Source organism: Fulmarus glacialis, unplaced genomic scaffold, assembly GCF_000690835.1.
Source record: "Fulmarus glacialis isolate BGI_N327 unplaced genomic scaffold, ASM69083v1 scaffold12474, whole genome shotgun sequence".
In the NCBI taxonomy this organism is placed as follows: domain Eukaryota; kingdom Metazoa; phylum Chordata; class Aves; order Procellariiformes; family Procellariidae; genus Fulmarus; species Fulmarus glacialis.
The window spans coordinates 1-17,739 of NW_009207449.1; the positions used below are offsets into that span (position 1 = coordinate 1).

At 38.8% G+C, this 17,739-nt stretch overlaps 1 protein-coding gene across 1 annotated transcript; it reads left to right on the plus strand.

Annotated features, from left to right (window-relative positions):
• The first annotated feature begins 1,446 nt into the window (after positions 1-1,446).
• On the plus strand, positions 1,447-12,784 carry FBXL3 (F-box and leucine-rich repeat protein 3). The gene is made up of 4 exons (XM_009576113.1): positions 1,447-1,809; positions 4,260-4,382; positions 7,550-7,721; positions 12,141-12,784. Exons 1-4 carry the CDS (start codon positions 1,447-1,449, stop codon positions 12,782-12,784), a joined length of 1,302 nt encoding a protein of 433 aa, XP_009574408.1.
• Positions 12,785-17,739: the final 4,955 nt, after the last annotated feature.

Below are 17,739 nucleotides of genomic sequence, written 5' to 3' on the forward strand. Positions count from 1 at the left end.
GGAGCACCCGCCCGCCTGCCCGCGGTCTGTTAGAGCCCCGCGGTGCCGCGCCCCGGGCTGGGCCGGGCCGAGCCGACCCTGAGGTGAAGCGTCTCCGGGAGTAGCGGGGCTTAAAAGCTACCCTCGGTGTTCATAGAGTATCGCTGCCTCGCAGTTTTCTTGTGATACCAGTAATAAATTGTAAATCCCTCATTGTTTTCAGCAGAGCTGGTTGTTCGCGGCGATTAGGGGTTAGGTTTGTGTCTGGGTCACACCCTCTCTTAAGTCCGTTCCCCCCATTAGCGCAGGCACTCCTCCTTTTGTTTCTAGAATAGCCTTACTTCAGGTGTAAGCAACACAACGAGCTCAGTTAGGCTTGTTCGTGGGCAAGCGTTATCAGCAGGATGTAAACAGCCGTGCACAGTTGTTTGGGTATTATTTTTTTTTTAACTGCCATTGTGTTCTGTCTGCACCTTACCCAGCAATAAAAACAACGTTAAGCATGTGCTTTGCTCCTCCTCCTACTTGGTGACTGAACTGTGTGGTTATGGTTGAACGTGACTATTGCAAGCAAGATAGCGTAGGTTGTGCCCAGGTACTGAGTTCAGAACATTGACTTCAGAAACAAGCTATTATAATAGGTTGAGAAATTTACTTGGAAAATCTTAAGGAGTCAGGCATCCTGATATCCCATATCTTTCTGTCCTGGTAGAGTTGGTTTTTTTTTTGGTTCTGTTTTTTTTCCTTTGTTTGTTTTTTGTTAGGGGTTGTTTGGTTGTCCTGTTTTTTTTTTTCTCCTTTCTGTCAAGATCTTAGATTTTAAAGCAAAGTTGATTATAGCAGCAATTTGGAAAAACTGGTCAGTGATAAGTGTGTCCTGAATATGCCAGAGTGTGTTAAAAGCAAGATGGATGGTTCAAGCATTGTAAGAAATGATAAGCAATCATTGTTTGAAAAATAGATTGTACATATACAGTAATATGCTAGCATGGAATTTTGCATCAGCGTCTTTCTTGTTGAAAAGTTATTTCTGTTGGCTTTGGATTTAAAATGGTTAGATCTTTAGACTATCAAAGTGAACTGAACTGCCTAATTGCATTTGCTTGTTCCTGTATTAAATTTCTAGATAGGTTTACCGTCTTAAATGGCCTTATTTTTTTAATAAATAATTTTTAGATGACTCTGCAAACTTCTGTAGGCAAATCTGCATTCTTTCAATTTTGTATTTGTCTTATGGTTAGGCATGTTAAGAGGTTGAAACCAGTTATGTTTGTAAAAAGCTATTCCAATACTTTAAATTATATATTATATTGTATTTTGCTTCATTTGGGGGCGGAAGAAAACCCTGCAAAAGTGTGGTTACAGAAAACAAGCTTTTTCACCTCCACAGTTTTCTGTTAATATTGTTCTTTTCAGCTCTGTTACATTTACAAAATATATAGAATTTTTTTTTATTATTTTTATAGCATGAAACGAGGAAGGAAAACTAATGAGGCCAACAGCAGTTCATCTGAAGAGGCAACTGAGAAAGAATCCAAGAGACACAAGGTTATAGATGAGAAGACCATAGTTGTGCAGAGTCCTGACTGGGCAAACCTGCTTCAAGACATTATCCTGCAGGTGTTTCAGTACTTGCCCCTTCTGGATCGTGCTCATGCATCGCAGGTCTGCCGAAGCTGGAACCAAGTGTTTCATATGCCTGATCTCTGGAGGTGTTTTGAGTTTGAACTGAATCAACCAGCTACGTCTTACTTGAGGGCTACGCATCCTGAACTAATCAAGCAAATAATAAAGAGGCATTCCAATCACCTGCAGTATGTAAGCTTCAAGGTAGTGTATTTTATAGGCTTTTTAAAAGTAGTTTTACAAAAATAAAAGCATCTGTTAAACTTAGTTCTTTTTCTTTTTTTCATTTATTCAGAATATTTTAAGGAAATATCTCTGATACTTTTGAGACAGTTTTGATGGTTCATCTGTATAAATATCAAAGCATCAGAAGTATGATTTAATTAATGTCAGTGATTGAAATACTGATGATAAGTGGTAATTGACAGTTGTGATCAAAACATTTTAACATGCTGAAAATTAAAGAACACCACTAAATGTTAGGAAAGACATATGTTATTTTTGTGATTAGGATTGTCAGCTATTTAAAAAGAAATACGGCAGCTCTCAGTGTGGTAGGCCTTGTTTTCAGGCCTAGTATACTGAAGAAGACATATGATGTTATTTTTGTGATTAGGATTGTCAGTATTTAAAAAGAAATACGGCAGCTCTCAGTGTGGTAGGCCTTGTTTTCAGGCCTAGTATACTGAAGAAATGGGTTCTCTAAATGGGCATATAGATATGGAGGTGACGTCCCAATTCATTTTTTTATTTGGATATATTTTCAGGACCAAAACTTGGAATAACAGTTCTGAACATACCTTTTCATTGCCTTAATTCCATTAGGTGGGGATTTTTTTGTTTGGTGTTGTTTTTCTTTTTTCTTGTAGCATCTTAGCTGCTTAAAATTCTGCCTCAGTGAGTGGGCAGAAATACTTCAGTTCTGATAATACTGTACATGTGGGTACCTGCCTCAGAATTAAGTTTGGTCAGGATGTGTAAATTGAGCATTTCCCCATTTCACATCCTGTAAGGAGTTGGATCTAATATTCATGGTTAGAAAATATCTAATGCACACAGAGTGACTTCAGTACTACTAGTAAGGAACTAGCAGTTTTAGTACTAAATAGTATGGGATTGTCCGTGTATGGCAGCTACACAGCACAGCTGCGTTTCAGTTAACTGAAAAAGTACATGGGATTTGCACAGGATGGTGTACCTACTGATTGTGCTTGGCTGAGAAATACCATTTGGTGAGAATTGGCTTTGTTAACGTTATTGAATTCTGTTCAGCAGATGAAAACCTTTAACATTGGTCTACATATCACTGTGTTTTGGAAGGGTGCTGTGAAACAGTCATGGCTGTGTAAGCATCAGCTATGTGACGAATTTGGAAAGGAAGTGACTTCTGCAGCAAGGTGGACATACTAGTTGTTTGTTTCTGAGATCTGGCAGTTTTAATGTAGGAATCATCAGCATGTGGGTAGCTGGGGCACCTCTGCCTGATCACGTGTGTTGCTACTGCTTGATGCAATACCAGATACAAACTTATCACAAGGTTTGCAGGGTTTTTATCAGTGTCCAAATAAAGAAAATTTATAGCACTATTGGAATGACCTTCCAGTGTCTATCTCCTGTCTATGCGGCTTTGCACCTGGTGTTTTTGAAGGATTTCAGATGCCCTTCACTGGTAGGGTGATACCTGGATCATTTCTTGAACATGTCGCTTCAGTTGTCCTTCAGTGTTGCAGGATGAACACTAGGTTGCGAGGATAATCACAAGGAAGTGGATATAACACTGACTGTTACCCTGTCAAGGCTGAAAACTTGGGGGGTTTTTTTGTAGGCAAAGAGAGACTGGAATGTTGAAAATTGTTTTTCAGCTTGTGTTCAAGCAGAAAATGAGCGTTCATTGGACTTAGATCAGTTGCTGAGAAGGTAGCATGGCTTATGGTAGACTTAAAATTGATCTTGTGATCAAGCTTTTTACTGTTCTGTAGGTTTGCAAAGCTGTCACGCTTACTGTGTATAAGAGGTTATTCGGAAAACACATCTGAGTGTTGGAGGAAATCCACTGGAGGCACATTAAGTGATTCAGTTGTGTAACAAGCTGACTAATGAAGACTTTCTTTTTTTGGAGTATACATTGCATATCTGTTGTGGTATTAATGATGAAGGCCCAGTCATATGAGTTCAAATGATAATGCACTTAACTCTCCAGCAGCTCTATGTTACGAGCTGAGTCACCATAAAAGGAAGCAGCTTTTTCACACTGTAAAGGATTTATAGAATTCCCGCATTTTGATAAGGAAGAATTTAAAGAGGAAGTGGGGTAGGCTCTGGACCCAAATGAACCTCCACTTGCTTATTATTTGATGTGGATTGAATATCTCGGAACAAACTGTTCAGCTGATCCCTCACCATGCTAAATTTTACCAAAGTGTTTAGGAGAGTCGTAAATTTATAGCAAATTATCTTGGATTTTTGGTATGTACTTTTTCGGGGAAAAAGAATGACGTTGATGGATTCCCAGAGAGATGTTTTGTGGGTTTTTTTGACATCACATTTCAGGAAGTAAAGTGAAAAAAACATTGAAGTACCTCTACTCTATTCTGCTTTTTTGTGAAGAGTGTGTTTGATGTGTTTTCTGAACAATAAATCTGTTTTGTTTTAAGGTGGACAGTAGCAAGGAATCTGCAGAAGCAGCTTGTGATATTTTATCACAGCTTGTGAATTGCTCTCTGAAAACACTTGGGCTAATTTCAACTGCCCGGCCAAGCTTCATGGATTTACCGAAGGTATTTTAATACGTATATTTTTCTATAGCAAAGTATTGCAGTGGTTCATACTTTCATAAAGTTCTATAACTTTATGAAAAGTTTTATTGTAAAAATATAAATCTTTGGTAAAGAAAACTTCGTTACTGGGCTCTAGTAAAGGGAGGAACTAAGATGTTTTACTAAGATGGATAACTGTTTCACTTATTCTCTGTATCATGTGAGAATTTAGTCCTGACCTTGTTCTTCCAAGTCCTCCTGTCTATTGACCTCAATGTGATACTGGGCAATGTGTTGCAAGTCAGGAGGCTAGACGATTCCTGTCTGTGTAATTGTACTGTGAGACTGGGGGGGGGTTGTTTAGGAGACGATTATAATCAAATGAGTAGCAGAGTTTTATCCATGTGGACTTGCTGTAGGGGTTATATTATCTTTGAGCTCTCTTTAGAAAGCAGTATAATCATGACTTTCAATACTTCATGTCACGCAGTCAAGTGTTGGATTCTTAGGCAAAATGCACTGTATTTCTGAAATTTTCTGTCAGATTTTTACCTTGCATGTTTACCAAAAATTAGATTTTGTCAGAAGACATCTAATCTATACGACAACAATCTCTTATTGTGCTTCTAGACAAGAATTCCTGCTAGTGAGGTAGAGATGTACTCTTGCTGAGGAGGAGGAGAGTGGTTTGAGTAACCTGGGCTGCTTGTTCTATGACAGGGACATATCAGATGTCTCGCAGCCTCAGTTCTTGAATCCAGTCCACATGTATGGGAAGGGCCAGATGCAACTAGACTATTAGCTGGATCTCAGTGATGTCATTGCTGATGATGGCAACAAGGACAAGGAAGAACTAGGGACAGCCTCAGGAAAGGAAGTAGGCTATAAGGTTTAAGCAAGGTTAGCTACAGAAGGATTATCAATTATTATCCTTGGCCGTGATCACAGACACATCATGTAGTTCTCTTGAATATGTATTTTTAATCCTTAATTTTCCAAGAGGTTTTCCAGATCTTTAATTAGCTTTTGTATGTCTTTTTCCTTTTTTGTGTGCTTTGAGATGTGACTATAAGAAAACCTGAACATAGTGAAAACAATCCACAGTCTTAGTGTGTTAGAAATACTTTGTCTTTTCAGCTCTTGCGTATTGTTTTATTTCTTAATCTGAATGCTGTTTTAGCTCTCTTCCTTAGTTTTCGCTGGAGGGATATGTTATGGTCCTGAATAATTATTTGTAGTCATTCATGCTATGGTCTTGTTCAGCTTCAAGGCTTCTAAAATACAGGCTTCCTTTTTTTATTCCTAATAGGTTCACATGTGGCCTTTAAAAAATATATTCAAAATGAGCCAAAATCAACTCTAGGCATAATTTGCCTTTTGATGTTTACGACTCCAATAATATTGTCACCAGCATATGGGACCAGCAACGATTTTTAAATTTTCTTAGACCACTAATGAAACTAAAGAATTGAATTGGACCATGAATAAGTTCTTGTGGGAAGCTGTTAGTAACAGGCTCACTGGATGAGAAGCAGGCAAAGATGAATGGATCTGAAAAATTGTTGACACTACACAATTTTTTTTTTTTTTTTATCAGACTGTGTGGGAAGTCTGAACTACTTTGCATTATCTTCATCAGTGCTCTTCTGATTTCAAGTAACATGACATCTGGCAAATATTTGTAAATCACATTTAGCATTGTGTTACCCAGTCTTTTCACTAAGCACACTGTACATGAATCTTTCAAAGAATCATACTACAGGCTACATATGTGGCAATATTGAAAAGACATTAAATCACCAGCTTTTACATTTTGGGATATTGTCTGTCTTCCGTTAGCTCTTCAAACTGTGGTTTCAAGTTACCTGTTTTTGTAAGCATGGTTAACTTTCTTTGCCTTTCTATTTAACAGCCTTCTTAGTGAAGGCAATTACATTCTAGATACAGAGAATAAAAGCACAGTATTAACACTTTCGGAATACAGAGTGGAAATATTATTAAAGCACCTTTTCTTCAGTAGGTAACATATATAATCAGCATATTGTCAGTATAGTTGGGAGTGGTCCTTAAAGCCAAAATGCCTGATGCTTCCAATTTGAACTTTATTTCTATTTGCATGAACTGACTTTGACAATTTATGTTAATGTGAAAATATTAATTCCTGCTCTAAATCTAATTGTCTGTGAGTTTTAGCAAAAACCACAAACATATCACATAAGAATGAGCAAATACTGTTGCCAGGCCTTCTGTCACATAACTGTATTCAGGATTCTACATGTGCGTGTGGCTCAGAGTGAAACAGTATTGAAATCAAACTAGCAGGTAATTTTATGGGATACTTAACGTAGTGCGTGGAGGTAGTACTTTTTTTAAGTCTTCTATTCAGTCAGTCTTGTAAGAAATCATGAAGATAAGCTAATTATTTACTTCCTGCGTACCACCGATGATTTCTACAAGCACCGCTGTATCTGCTCCATAGTCTGTGTTTCTCAAGTTAGGGTGTCCTGGGCTCTGTCTTTACTGGTAAGTTTCAGTGGTTACGTAAAAATGCTGAGGAGCAACCTTGAGCGCTGCACTACATTATCTATGCCGCTTAATCGGTAATTAATTGATCACCTGCTCCTTGGCTCTGTTTGGACCACTCCAGTTAGCTTTGCAAGATAAATCCATTCAAACCCTAAATGCTGTGTGTGGATGGCAGGCAGGCAGTGGTACTGTTTGGCTTTGGACACATCTTAACAGTACAGGCTTGCCACACTCTTGACTGTGTTTGCATCTCACCAATGCAGCACAACTCACCACGTGGGAATTCCTGTTCTAGAATATGCTTTTTTTTAAAGTGGACTTGCAAATTATTCTCAAAATTAGGGCTTCTAGGCTTTCTCTTTGCTCGTGGTCTTCCTATAGATTTAAGTTTGTGTAGTGGGTGGTCCTGGGTCAGGTTCTCGGTTTATGTTTAATGTTAGACATTCTGATTTGCCAAATACATAGACTGATAGCAAAAAACAATTATACTTCCTCTACTCAAAAATATGTCAATTTTAGTATTAATTTTTAATAATGCAATATCGAAAGAATGCTTTTTCAGCAAGTGCTGTCAATAAGTAAAAGAAAAGTAGGACTGCTATGTACAGTGAGAGGTTTTTATTTCAGATACTACTGTTTCATTTAAACTTTCTTTTTTCCAGTCTCACTTTATTTCTGCACTGACAGTGGTGTTTGTAAACTCCAAATCCCTCTCTTCGCTTAAGATTGACGATACACCAGTAGATGATCCATCTCTCAAAGTGCTAGTGGCTAACAACAGTGACACGCTCAAACTGTTGAAAATGAGCAGTTGTCCTCATGTTTCTCCAGCTGGTAAGCTACTGTGTGTTTGTGGTTGGTTTTTTTTGTTTTTTTTTTAATGTATGCATTAAATTCTGTCTGAAACCAGTAAACTCCTGAAAAAATAGGGGTGGGGCGAGAGTGAGGATGAATGTGGTATCTACAGCAGCTATCACTGAATAAAATACTAATTCAACTGGTGGTCAGTCCATCCATCCCACCACTTGCAGAGTGACTACTGAGCTAATAATAAAATAGCGCATGTCTGTTCTGGACTAATAACGAACCTCGTGTGGAACTTAAAGGTGCACTACTTCTGCAATGACTATTTAAGTATTCCAGTATAATTAAGCTTTTTGGAATGTGAGGTCCTTTTCCCTGGTTCATTATGTATGGGTTTTGAGTGTTGCAATGTCATGGATTATGAAGATGCTGGGTCAGTCATTCTGAAAGAAAGCAGTTTAATCTTTTGCTGGAGAATAAGTGCAGACAGCATCAACAAAGGGGAGATGAGACAGAGCTGCGCAGAACTTCTGCCATTACCAAATGTACTTCATTAACACTCCAAGTGTGTTTGTAGCAAGAATGAAGCCAGCTCGTATCAGAATGGAAGCACTCAGATTGTTGAAGTTCACAGAATGAACATTTGTGGAAGATTTATGCAATGCACAGCAAGTTTAAGATTGAGTCACAGCCCATCAACTTAACACTTACAGTTTTTCACTGAGAAATGGAAGAGGAATGATAAATGAGATGCTGGCAACTTAGTTAAATTCCTCTTCTGAGGATAAGTAGAAACTACTGTAGTCACCTTAACTTTCTTCATGCAAATATATTGCAACTGTAAATGTTAGGTATATTATATGTAAAATTCACCAGCAGGACTCCTAATATGTGGGGAAAATTACATTGTAGCAGAGGGGATATTGCTGTAGTGATAACAACAAAATACAAACTTAATACCTTTTGCAGGTGCAGCTCTTGAACAAAATCTTGTGTTTAGTTTTGTATAAAGAAGTTCTGAAAATGCGGCTTTGTTTTGCAGGAGATTTGTCCAGCAAAGTGTTCACCAGTGTGTTAACTGGAATGTTATGTCCTTCAAAGCTTTGTAATCGTAGATAGGGCGTTGTTTAAATAAGCTTGAGTGACTGGTTTTTCCGAGTTAAAATTTCATTTGAGAATCCTGTGTGTCTGAGAAGTACAGGATCCATAACATGTCTGTCAGGAGGAAGAGGTAATCCAGCAGTAATCTGTAGCTAGGCAAAGAGAGTAATTTCCCTGGATTTGGATCCAAGAGTAACCTGTCAGCTCTAGCAGACTTTGCTGGCTTGTGGCTAATCCTTGCTAGAAGGTTTTATGGAACATCATACATTTGATAATTTGGGAGAGGGGCGGGGTTTACGAAGTTGTTTGACTGTTGTGTTCTGTTTGATGTATCTTGTACGATGGTTTAAATTGAAGGAACAATGGGTACAAAATGGCAACGCCTGTTTAGGGAACAAGGAGCACAACTACTATTGTCCTTCATTGAGTGGAGATGAACAGAAAGGGATCAGATGCATTAGTGACAAAACCAGAGTGCTAAGCAAATGGCAGTAGGATTTGATTGTTTAATTCAGGTATGGGTGTGCCCTGAGATGGAGAAGAAAGTGGAATGAAAGGAAGGAGCTGGTATGTGGATGGTTGGCTTCAGAGAAGGCAAGCTGCAAAAATGAGGCTTTTGAAGGAAAATGAGAAACTTTGAGCACGGACACTTACCTGGATTTTTTTTCTAATGGGAATATTATAATCAGCAGGCTGCTATAAATGTTGAAAAACTTTAACTGAACCAAAAGAGCCATGAGTTATGCAAAATTTATTACTTATAGATGCACTGAAAATGGTAGAATGTGCCTTCAAATTGCAGTTTTGGGGTGGGGGGAACGTTTAGTACTAGATTAGTTCCTAAGAATTTTGTTAGTGAAGGACAGAGAAGAGTAATGCAAGTAGTGCAAGAGAGACTCCACTACTAAAGGAAACAGATTGATATCAAACTGTGAATTGCTTCCAAAGGACGCTCTGAATAATCCCTAAGTTACTGTACAAAGAGAGAGAGGCATGTTTGGGTTTGGGATGGGGAATAGAGAGGCTGTGATGTATTTCTGATCTTTGTGAGCGTATTTGAAGTTTCTTCTGCTTGCTGTTTCCCCTCTGAACTTTAACTTGCATTAGAACTGCAACAGTACCTTGTAAAACAAAATAATGGTTATTTTTAAATCCAGGTTGATGTGCTGTTGTTTATTACATGAAATATCAGCTATTGGAACAGAGGGAACTGAAAGCATTTCTGTAAAGGCTGTGTTTCTGCTCTGCTCTGAGGGTAGGAGGGTTGCTTCTCTTTGAATGAGGTAGGAGGTAGGGGAGAAGAGTGGGTGTAGGGTGTGTCTGCATCAGCAGCTTAGTAGAGGGCTTTTTTGGATGCAAATCTCTGCTGTATGGTATGGGAGCAATTTACCTCTCGGTGACAGGTTTAGGGAGTACCTAGGGATGTTCTGTGAATGTACCATTTGCAGCATGGGCTGCAGGCAGGCCCTCCAGTAACTATCTACGCTGTATTCATAGTCAGTTCTATATGCAGGATACATAATTTCATTGCCAGTATGTGATGTGGCTATCTAGTACTAGACCCATAAAAAATCGCAGCAAGTTGAACCCCGGTTCTTCCCTTTTTGCATTGCACTAGTCAATAATGTACCCTTAAAGTTAACAAAGATGATTGTTTGAAGGATGGCCGTCTGGATAACAAGCTGGTTTGGATGCTCAATTTGTAGCAAGTTGTTTTCTGAAACTGTGTAGTGATGAGACAACGTATCTGAATCTTGAAACGCTGTTTAAAAAATTTCATGTGTCAACAGAGGTAGGTATTATGAAGCAACATGCTTGAGTCTCCTTAAACGAAGTGGTCATAGTAGCTCTTATGGAAGTATTGCTGTAAGAATAACTTTGTTCGTTATGACTTAAGGGCAGGGAATGATTTCTGGAATGTGTAGAAGGTACACACAAGTTTGTAGTTATACTTAGCCAATCTTTAAAAAAAAAAAAAAATCCTGGATTTTCACTTCATCTTGGATACCATGCCCTCCCCCCGAATGAAATAATGAGTATGCTTACATATCTGAACTGTTTTTACAGGAAATAGTTGCAATAAGAGTTGGGTTAAAATTCTGTTTACCTAAATTCTGCTTTTTTATTCATTTAACAAACTTTTTATATTTGAAATCACAGTATTTAATATAGTTAGAAGAGCTTCTGATGCATGCGTTCTTGCAGATCCTAGGTGGGAAATACATACTTTTTTGGTGCATATATTCATGCAATGGAATATCTTTACTGTAATTTTTTTAAAGAAAGTGATTAGGCTCCGTATAGGCTTTTGAGTTTAATAACTGTATCTTAAAATAACTGCTGTCTTTCTATACTTCTTCCCATTGCTTCAAAGCTATAGTGTATTGAGCTCAGGTTTTTCAGTTGCATATTAAATGCTTTGTTCTCATCTCCTCTATTAATGGAAAGACCATATCCTGAATTTCATGCAGTTTTCTGGGTTGCCTGAAATGCAGAGGACTGTATGCTTTTTTTAGTGCTTTTTTTGTTTGTTTTTAGTACTCTTACCAGTGTAGTACCATTGCTTGTATTTGCAAATAGGATGAGTGGAAACCTCATAGACTGAACTGAATTCTTTTTGTTGATGTCTTTGTCTTCCATGAGCAGCAGGTTATATTGAGTCGTTAAAGGGAGAGTCTGAAAATTGCTGTTCTAGGAATTACTGCTCCCAATTTTTAGTGTTTCCCGTCTTTTTGCTGTTGCTTTTCATAATTTAAATATTTCTACTTTGCTGGAAAGAACAAATACTGACAGCAGCAACTTCTGTATTTAACTAAAATCTAGCATTCATTTTATGTTTGCTTTCCTCAGGTGACCCATTTCATTTATGGCTGCTTTGTCAGCCACAGAGAGGGACAGCTGTTCTTCCAGAGCAGGCTAGGGAAATACTTTTATTATGAGTAAGCCCCTTTTACAAAAGTGAATTTGAGTATACGTGGTCTTAAAACAGGGCAGAACAGTCAGAGTATGCTATTTATATATTTGTCACGTGAGAATCAACTCCCTCAGGAAAGTATACAATGCAGTGTTTTAACTTTTTTGTGTAGCAAAACAGCGATGTGGTCACATAGTGTATGTGTATCTTACCGTGAAGGTACAAAGAAGTCACAAGACTATGCTTATGTGAAAAAGATCCATGTTCTGGTTGTCCAGTACAATTTTGTTTTGACATTAGGTCTTGATTGCATGTTGAAATACGTGGTCTTTGCGCCCTCCTGACACATAAAAACAAACTCAGTGTTAGGTTTCTTGTTGAGTTATTAGGATATTTATCTGTGTAACCTCTTTGATAATGTTCTCTTTTCCCAGGTATCCTTTGCGTGGCTGACCAGTGTCATGGTTTACGTGAGTTGGCGCTGAACTACCACCTGCTGAGTGACGAGCTTCTGCTTGCTTTGTCTTCTGAAAAACATGTCAGGCTAGAACACTTGCGCATCGATGTTGTCAGTGAAAATCCTGGACAGACTCAGTTCCACACGATTCAGAAGAGCAGCTGGGACGCTTTCATCAAGCATTCTCCTAAAGTAAATTTAGTGATGTACTTTTTCTTGTACGAAGAAGAGTTTGACCCGTTCTTTCGTTACGAAATACCTGTCACTCATCTTTACTTTGGAAGATCGGTAAGCAAAGACGTACTTGGCCGCGTTGGGATGACGTGTCCTCGGTTAGTTGAACTGGTGGTTTGCGCCAATGGATTACGGCCACTGGATGAGGAGCTGATCCGTATTGCAGAACGTTGCAAGTATCTGTCAGCCGTTGGCCTAGGAGAATGTGAAGTCTCTTGCAGTGCCTTTGTTGAGTTTGTGAAGATGTGTGGCGGTCGTCTCTCTCAGCTTTCTATTATGGAGGAAGTTTTGATTCCTGATCAGAAATACAGCTTAGAGCAGATTCATTGGGAAGTTTCAAAGCATCTCGGTAGAGTCTGGTTCCCGGACATGATGCCCACATGGTAAAGTCCTTAAAAGACTTCAGGGCGGATGGAATAGCACCTTAAACCCAAGCTTACCATATTGCAATTTACTGTGTAAGCTTATTACTATAGTTTTTACTGTAAGTTACTTCATTGTTTGATTAGAAAATTAATTTTTCATTCAAAAATGATTTATGAAATCCAGATTCAAAACCCGAAATTATGGATAGCTCCAAAACCCATTTTCATCCAAACAGAAATCTGTTTTAGATTTGTTGTTTTTCCTGGACAGTGACCTCAAACTTTTATGGAAATAAAAAATGTATTTAAAATATTGAAAGGTACCTGCAAAATATCAGTTTTAATAGGCTGTCCTTCTTTGATTTAGATATCAGTATTGAACATGATCAGATTTGATCTTAAAAAACAAACAAAACCCCACCAAAATTGCAGGCTTCTGTTGCAGATTATAGCATTTCTAAATCCAGTCACCTAGATGACAAGATTAAGATTATAAGGAGTATTTAGCTGGCTGTGAAATATACACGTTCTTTTATATAAAAGGCAAGAGCCATACACAATAATATAGTTTAGACAATTAAAATATTAAGTTTGCTACCTTATTCAACAGATTATTAGATCCATCTAAAATGTATTTAGAGTGAAAAAAAACAGTAGTACGAGCTACCAAAAGTGGTGTGATTTCTCCCCCTCCCCCCAATGTATTTTAACGTAGTTTGCTTATGGGGTCTCAGATCTGTGTCTAAACCTGTTTTAAGGTATTTTAAGTCTAGCTCAGGAAGCGAAAGCATTCTGGGGAAAAATGTAGATACATTGTATTTAAAAACACATTGGAGTTAATGAGCTTTTCTTGCACATTAACCGGTTTTGCAGCATACGGTTAGATGGAATAATGTATAGTTTATTAAATGAACCCTGCAGCATTAAATGTGATGACATGGATGTGAACAGCATGAGACAAGACAGTTAAAATTTGAGTGGTGACCAAGAAACTTTTAACAAAATCTTAGACCTTTCGGCTGCTTTCAATTTGAGAGAAATGACATTGTAACAGTTGCTTAAGCTGTATAAACTAATTGTATATTGTAAATCTGTTTCAGAAATGTTTGTGTATAAAGTGAATGTTTGATAGATGATCATTTTGTATACCTTTAATTCAGCTAGTTCAGTCATTTCGTAATATTTAAAAACCTAAAAGCAGTAAATTTAAGTGAAATAGAGCAATAGGTAAAAATTTGTTTCGAATATTTGGTAAATCAGTTTTATTAAAGAAAGTTTTTAGTCTGTAAGTGGTGTCGGCAATGTATTGCCTGTGATCTGGATGTGGCTTGTGACTTCATTTCTTACCGCCAACAGTTACATCATTTTCTCTTTTGCGTTATTGATTGGTAACACTAATGTACTCACATGACTGCTGAATGTGTTGAGAGGTGCGGTCAGCCATCAGCAAGGGAAAGCTGCTCCAGCTATGGGCTGTATCGAACTTAGCTGGTGGCTTCTTCTCACTTGAGCTGTACAGCTAGTTCTGGTAAGAAGTAGATTTTCTTCATTTCTGATTTCAGTAATGTTTATCCAAATGTATAGTTTGAGTGTAATACACTTATGGGCATATTTAAGTTCATAACTATATTTTGAGCAAACATTGCTCGGCAAACTGGACATCTTTATAGGGGAGTTGTATGTTTCTGTAAAGCTTTGATTTTAAAATTGCATTTTATGAAATACGCGGTTTTTGTATTAGAATTTGTTAAATTAATGTAATACTATAATTTGCTTTTATTTGTATAAAAGGTGTCAATATATTTAGTCCGTAAAAGTGAAAAAGCTCAGTGTTTTTTATATTCTGACTCTTGCAATTGCCTGGTTGATAAAGGTGGAGTAACACTACTAATCTGGGGAAGAAGACATGTTTTCACTGAATTCATGTGTGAAGTAATCTCATTAGTTATGCAGCTAAAACCTCTTTGGACCACGGCTGCTGGTGTCCTCATCTTGGCAAGGTGAGTTGGTCTGTTGCTTACTGCTGTGGTATTGGGAATAACTGAAAGGCAAGACATAACCTAAACACCCGAGTTCCCTCACTTCTGGAATTCCCGTCTTCGAAACCCAGCGTTCTGCTTCTCATGAAGAGAACTCTGACAGATCCTGAGGTGGGGAACGTGTTAGCTGTTGAAGGCTGTCCTGGTTTCGGCTGGGATAGAGTTAATTTTTTTCCCAGTAGCTGGTATAGTGCCGTGGTTTGGATTTAGGATGAGAATAGTGTTGATAACACACTGATGTTTTAGTTGTTGCTGAGCAGTGCTTACGCTAGTCAAGGACTTTTCAGCTTCCCATGCTCTGCCAGGTGCACAAGAAGCTGGGAGGAAGCATAGCTAGGACAGCTAACCAAACTGGTCAACGGGGTATTCCATACCATATGATGTCATACTCAGTATATAAAGCTGGGGGAAGAAGAAGGAAGGCGGGGACGTTCGGAGTGATGGTGTTTGTCTTCCCAAATCACCGTTACATGTGACAGATCCCTGCTTTCCTGGAGATGGCTGAACACCTGCCTGCCGATGGGAAGCAGTGAACGCATTCCTTGTTTTGCTTTGCTTGCACGCGCGGCTTTTGCTTTCCCTATGAAACTGTCTTTATCTCAACCCACGAGTTTTCTCACTTTTACCCATCCGATTCTCTCCCCCATCCCACAGGGGGGGAGTGAGCAAGTGGCTGTGTGGGGCTTAGTTGCCGGCTGGGGTTAAACCCAGACAAAAGCTTTATGCTTAGTTGTAATGGCACTGCCTTCCCCAGCAAGGGAACTGGCTGGTCTCTTCTGAGGTCTCTTGTTTTGTTGCATGGGCTTCAACGCAGTATCGTAACAGTTGCCAAAATGTTCAAGGATAACAAAACCGCTTGAAAGCAGTTGTCTCTCTCTTCCCCTGAAGGTCGGCAGTTTTTATACGTCAAACCAATTAGAGCATCCTTATCTCAAACAAACTTCCCAGGCAAGCCTATGTTCTAAGTAGCTTCAAGAAAAGTTACAATGCTCCCTTTTAGCAAATTCTGTACAATTCTTATTTTGCCTTCTACACGTTGTAAAAAATGAATAATTAAAAAAAAAAATCCATGACGTGAGTAGTAACAAAAGTACCGTAGACTGTAGTGAAGTTCACTAGAAACGTGAACGCTGGTGTCTTATAGCTGTATAATAGCACCTTTCCCTGAGTTCACCTTTCTTTCTCATCGTTTTCAGAAGATAATCCAGGGTTGGCTTGGTTGTCCAGTTTTGGGTGGGAGTTGTTAATGTGCGCAGCAGCAAATCTTACCTCTGAACGCAAGCGCTATATCACTTCAGGTTTTGGATATAAGATCACTCTTGAAAGCTGTTGATGCTAAACAGCTGGGGTAATCCTGGCCAGCTACACTAGCTTACCATGAGATGTACCAAAAGTGTAAAGGTGAGTAATTTAAGAGCAGCTGCTTACGTTCTGTGATTTACCTAAAACTACAAACTTGTGCATTTAAGTGGGTTTTTTTAGGGATTTTTAGTCAGAAACTTTTGCTAAATTACGCAAACTGATTAACTACATGTGTAAGTGTAAATTAGCTGTATCTATTCCAATTGTTGTTAAAAGTTTGATGTGTGCCAAATTAATTTCCTGTGAATTTAAAGCAGGGTTCAACGGGGCCTCTTTATATTTGAAGTAGGCCTGATGAAAACCTAAACTTTGTTACATTACTTCAGAGAGATCTGCCTTCATCTCTGGCTGGTCTAATTGGTCGCACATGAAATTGTAAAAAATAAGTGCTGCTGCTGTATATAAAACTAGAGCATTGATTTAATGATGAAACTTGTAACATCTTAAAGGGACTGTGAACTTCAGTGTCTGTAGTTCAGACTACAAATGGTAAATTAATTTTCCTGAAATACAGGTGCTGTAGAAACAAGCTCCTTGGAGATACGATTGAAGTTTAATAGTATCAAAACTAGGACAGTGAGACCACAATTAACCTTAGATGTTCTGTATGCCCATCTGTTCATCCTTTATGTCAGGTTCTTCTCATAGGATCAGATCCACTGCTGGCTGTTGTAGTTCATGTGCTTTTAAACAGAGACTGTGGTGTGCTTCCTGTCCTGTCTTCCACCCGTGCTTTAAGCATGATATGACATAGGAGATGATTCTTTTCATTCTAGCCATTTTTCCTAGACTGAAAATACGATGTTCTCTGGATGGCTAGTAAGGTCTATTTTCACTATCTAATATTGCTAATTTGCAATCAGCAGTTGGTGGTGGGGGGCTTTTGTGCTTTAAATTTAATAATTTAAACTCCATTTTAAGTGGAAGAGCAGAAGCCTGCTCTGCTTTTCAAGTTATTCCCTAGTTGCGGTGACTGCAAAACCAGAAGAACCTCAACATCGCTGACACCATCCTCAGTTATGGTACTGAAGGCAGCAGCTCTCCTCATCCAGAGCATCTGTGAGGGGGAAGGCTTTCAGAAAGCATTGTACCAGCTGTTTTCATTGCACAGTCCTTTGGGGCCCGAACAGGAGCCGTGTGCTGTATTTGACCTCAATGTATGACAAGCCAGGCACTGCCTTGCTCAAGAACCCTCCTGGAGTGAAGTGTGGGTTACAGCCCTGAGCAGCTCAGTGGTATGAAGATTAAACAGCTTTGCACAAGACCGCTGCGCAGACTTGGAAATTTTCGTATTACAGAACGATCGTGTATTTTTTCACCCTTAACTGCAACACACATAAAAGCAGGGAGCAGAACGAAGCACAGACCGGTAACTCCTGTATTCAAAGCATGAGTAACGACTCAATGACATATTCACTGGAGACAGGTAAAAGAGAAAGTAGGAGCTTATCCTTGAGCTGGGTAGTTAGGACAGCCCCTGGCTCCCACCATCAGGCAAGTGCTAATACCAGCTGGCTGTGAGTGAAATGTTAGGTGTGATCCTATTATTCCTGCTCCCCCGTGTGACTTTCAGCAG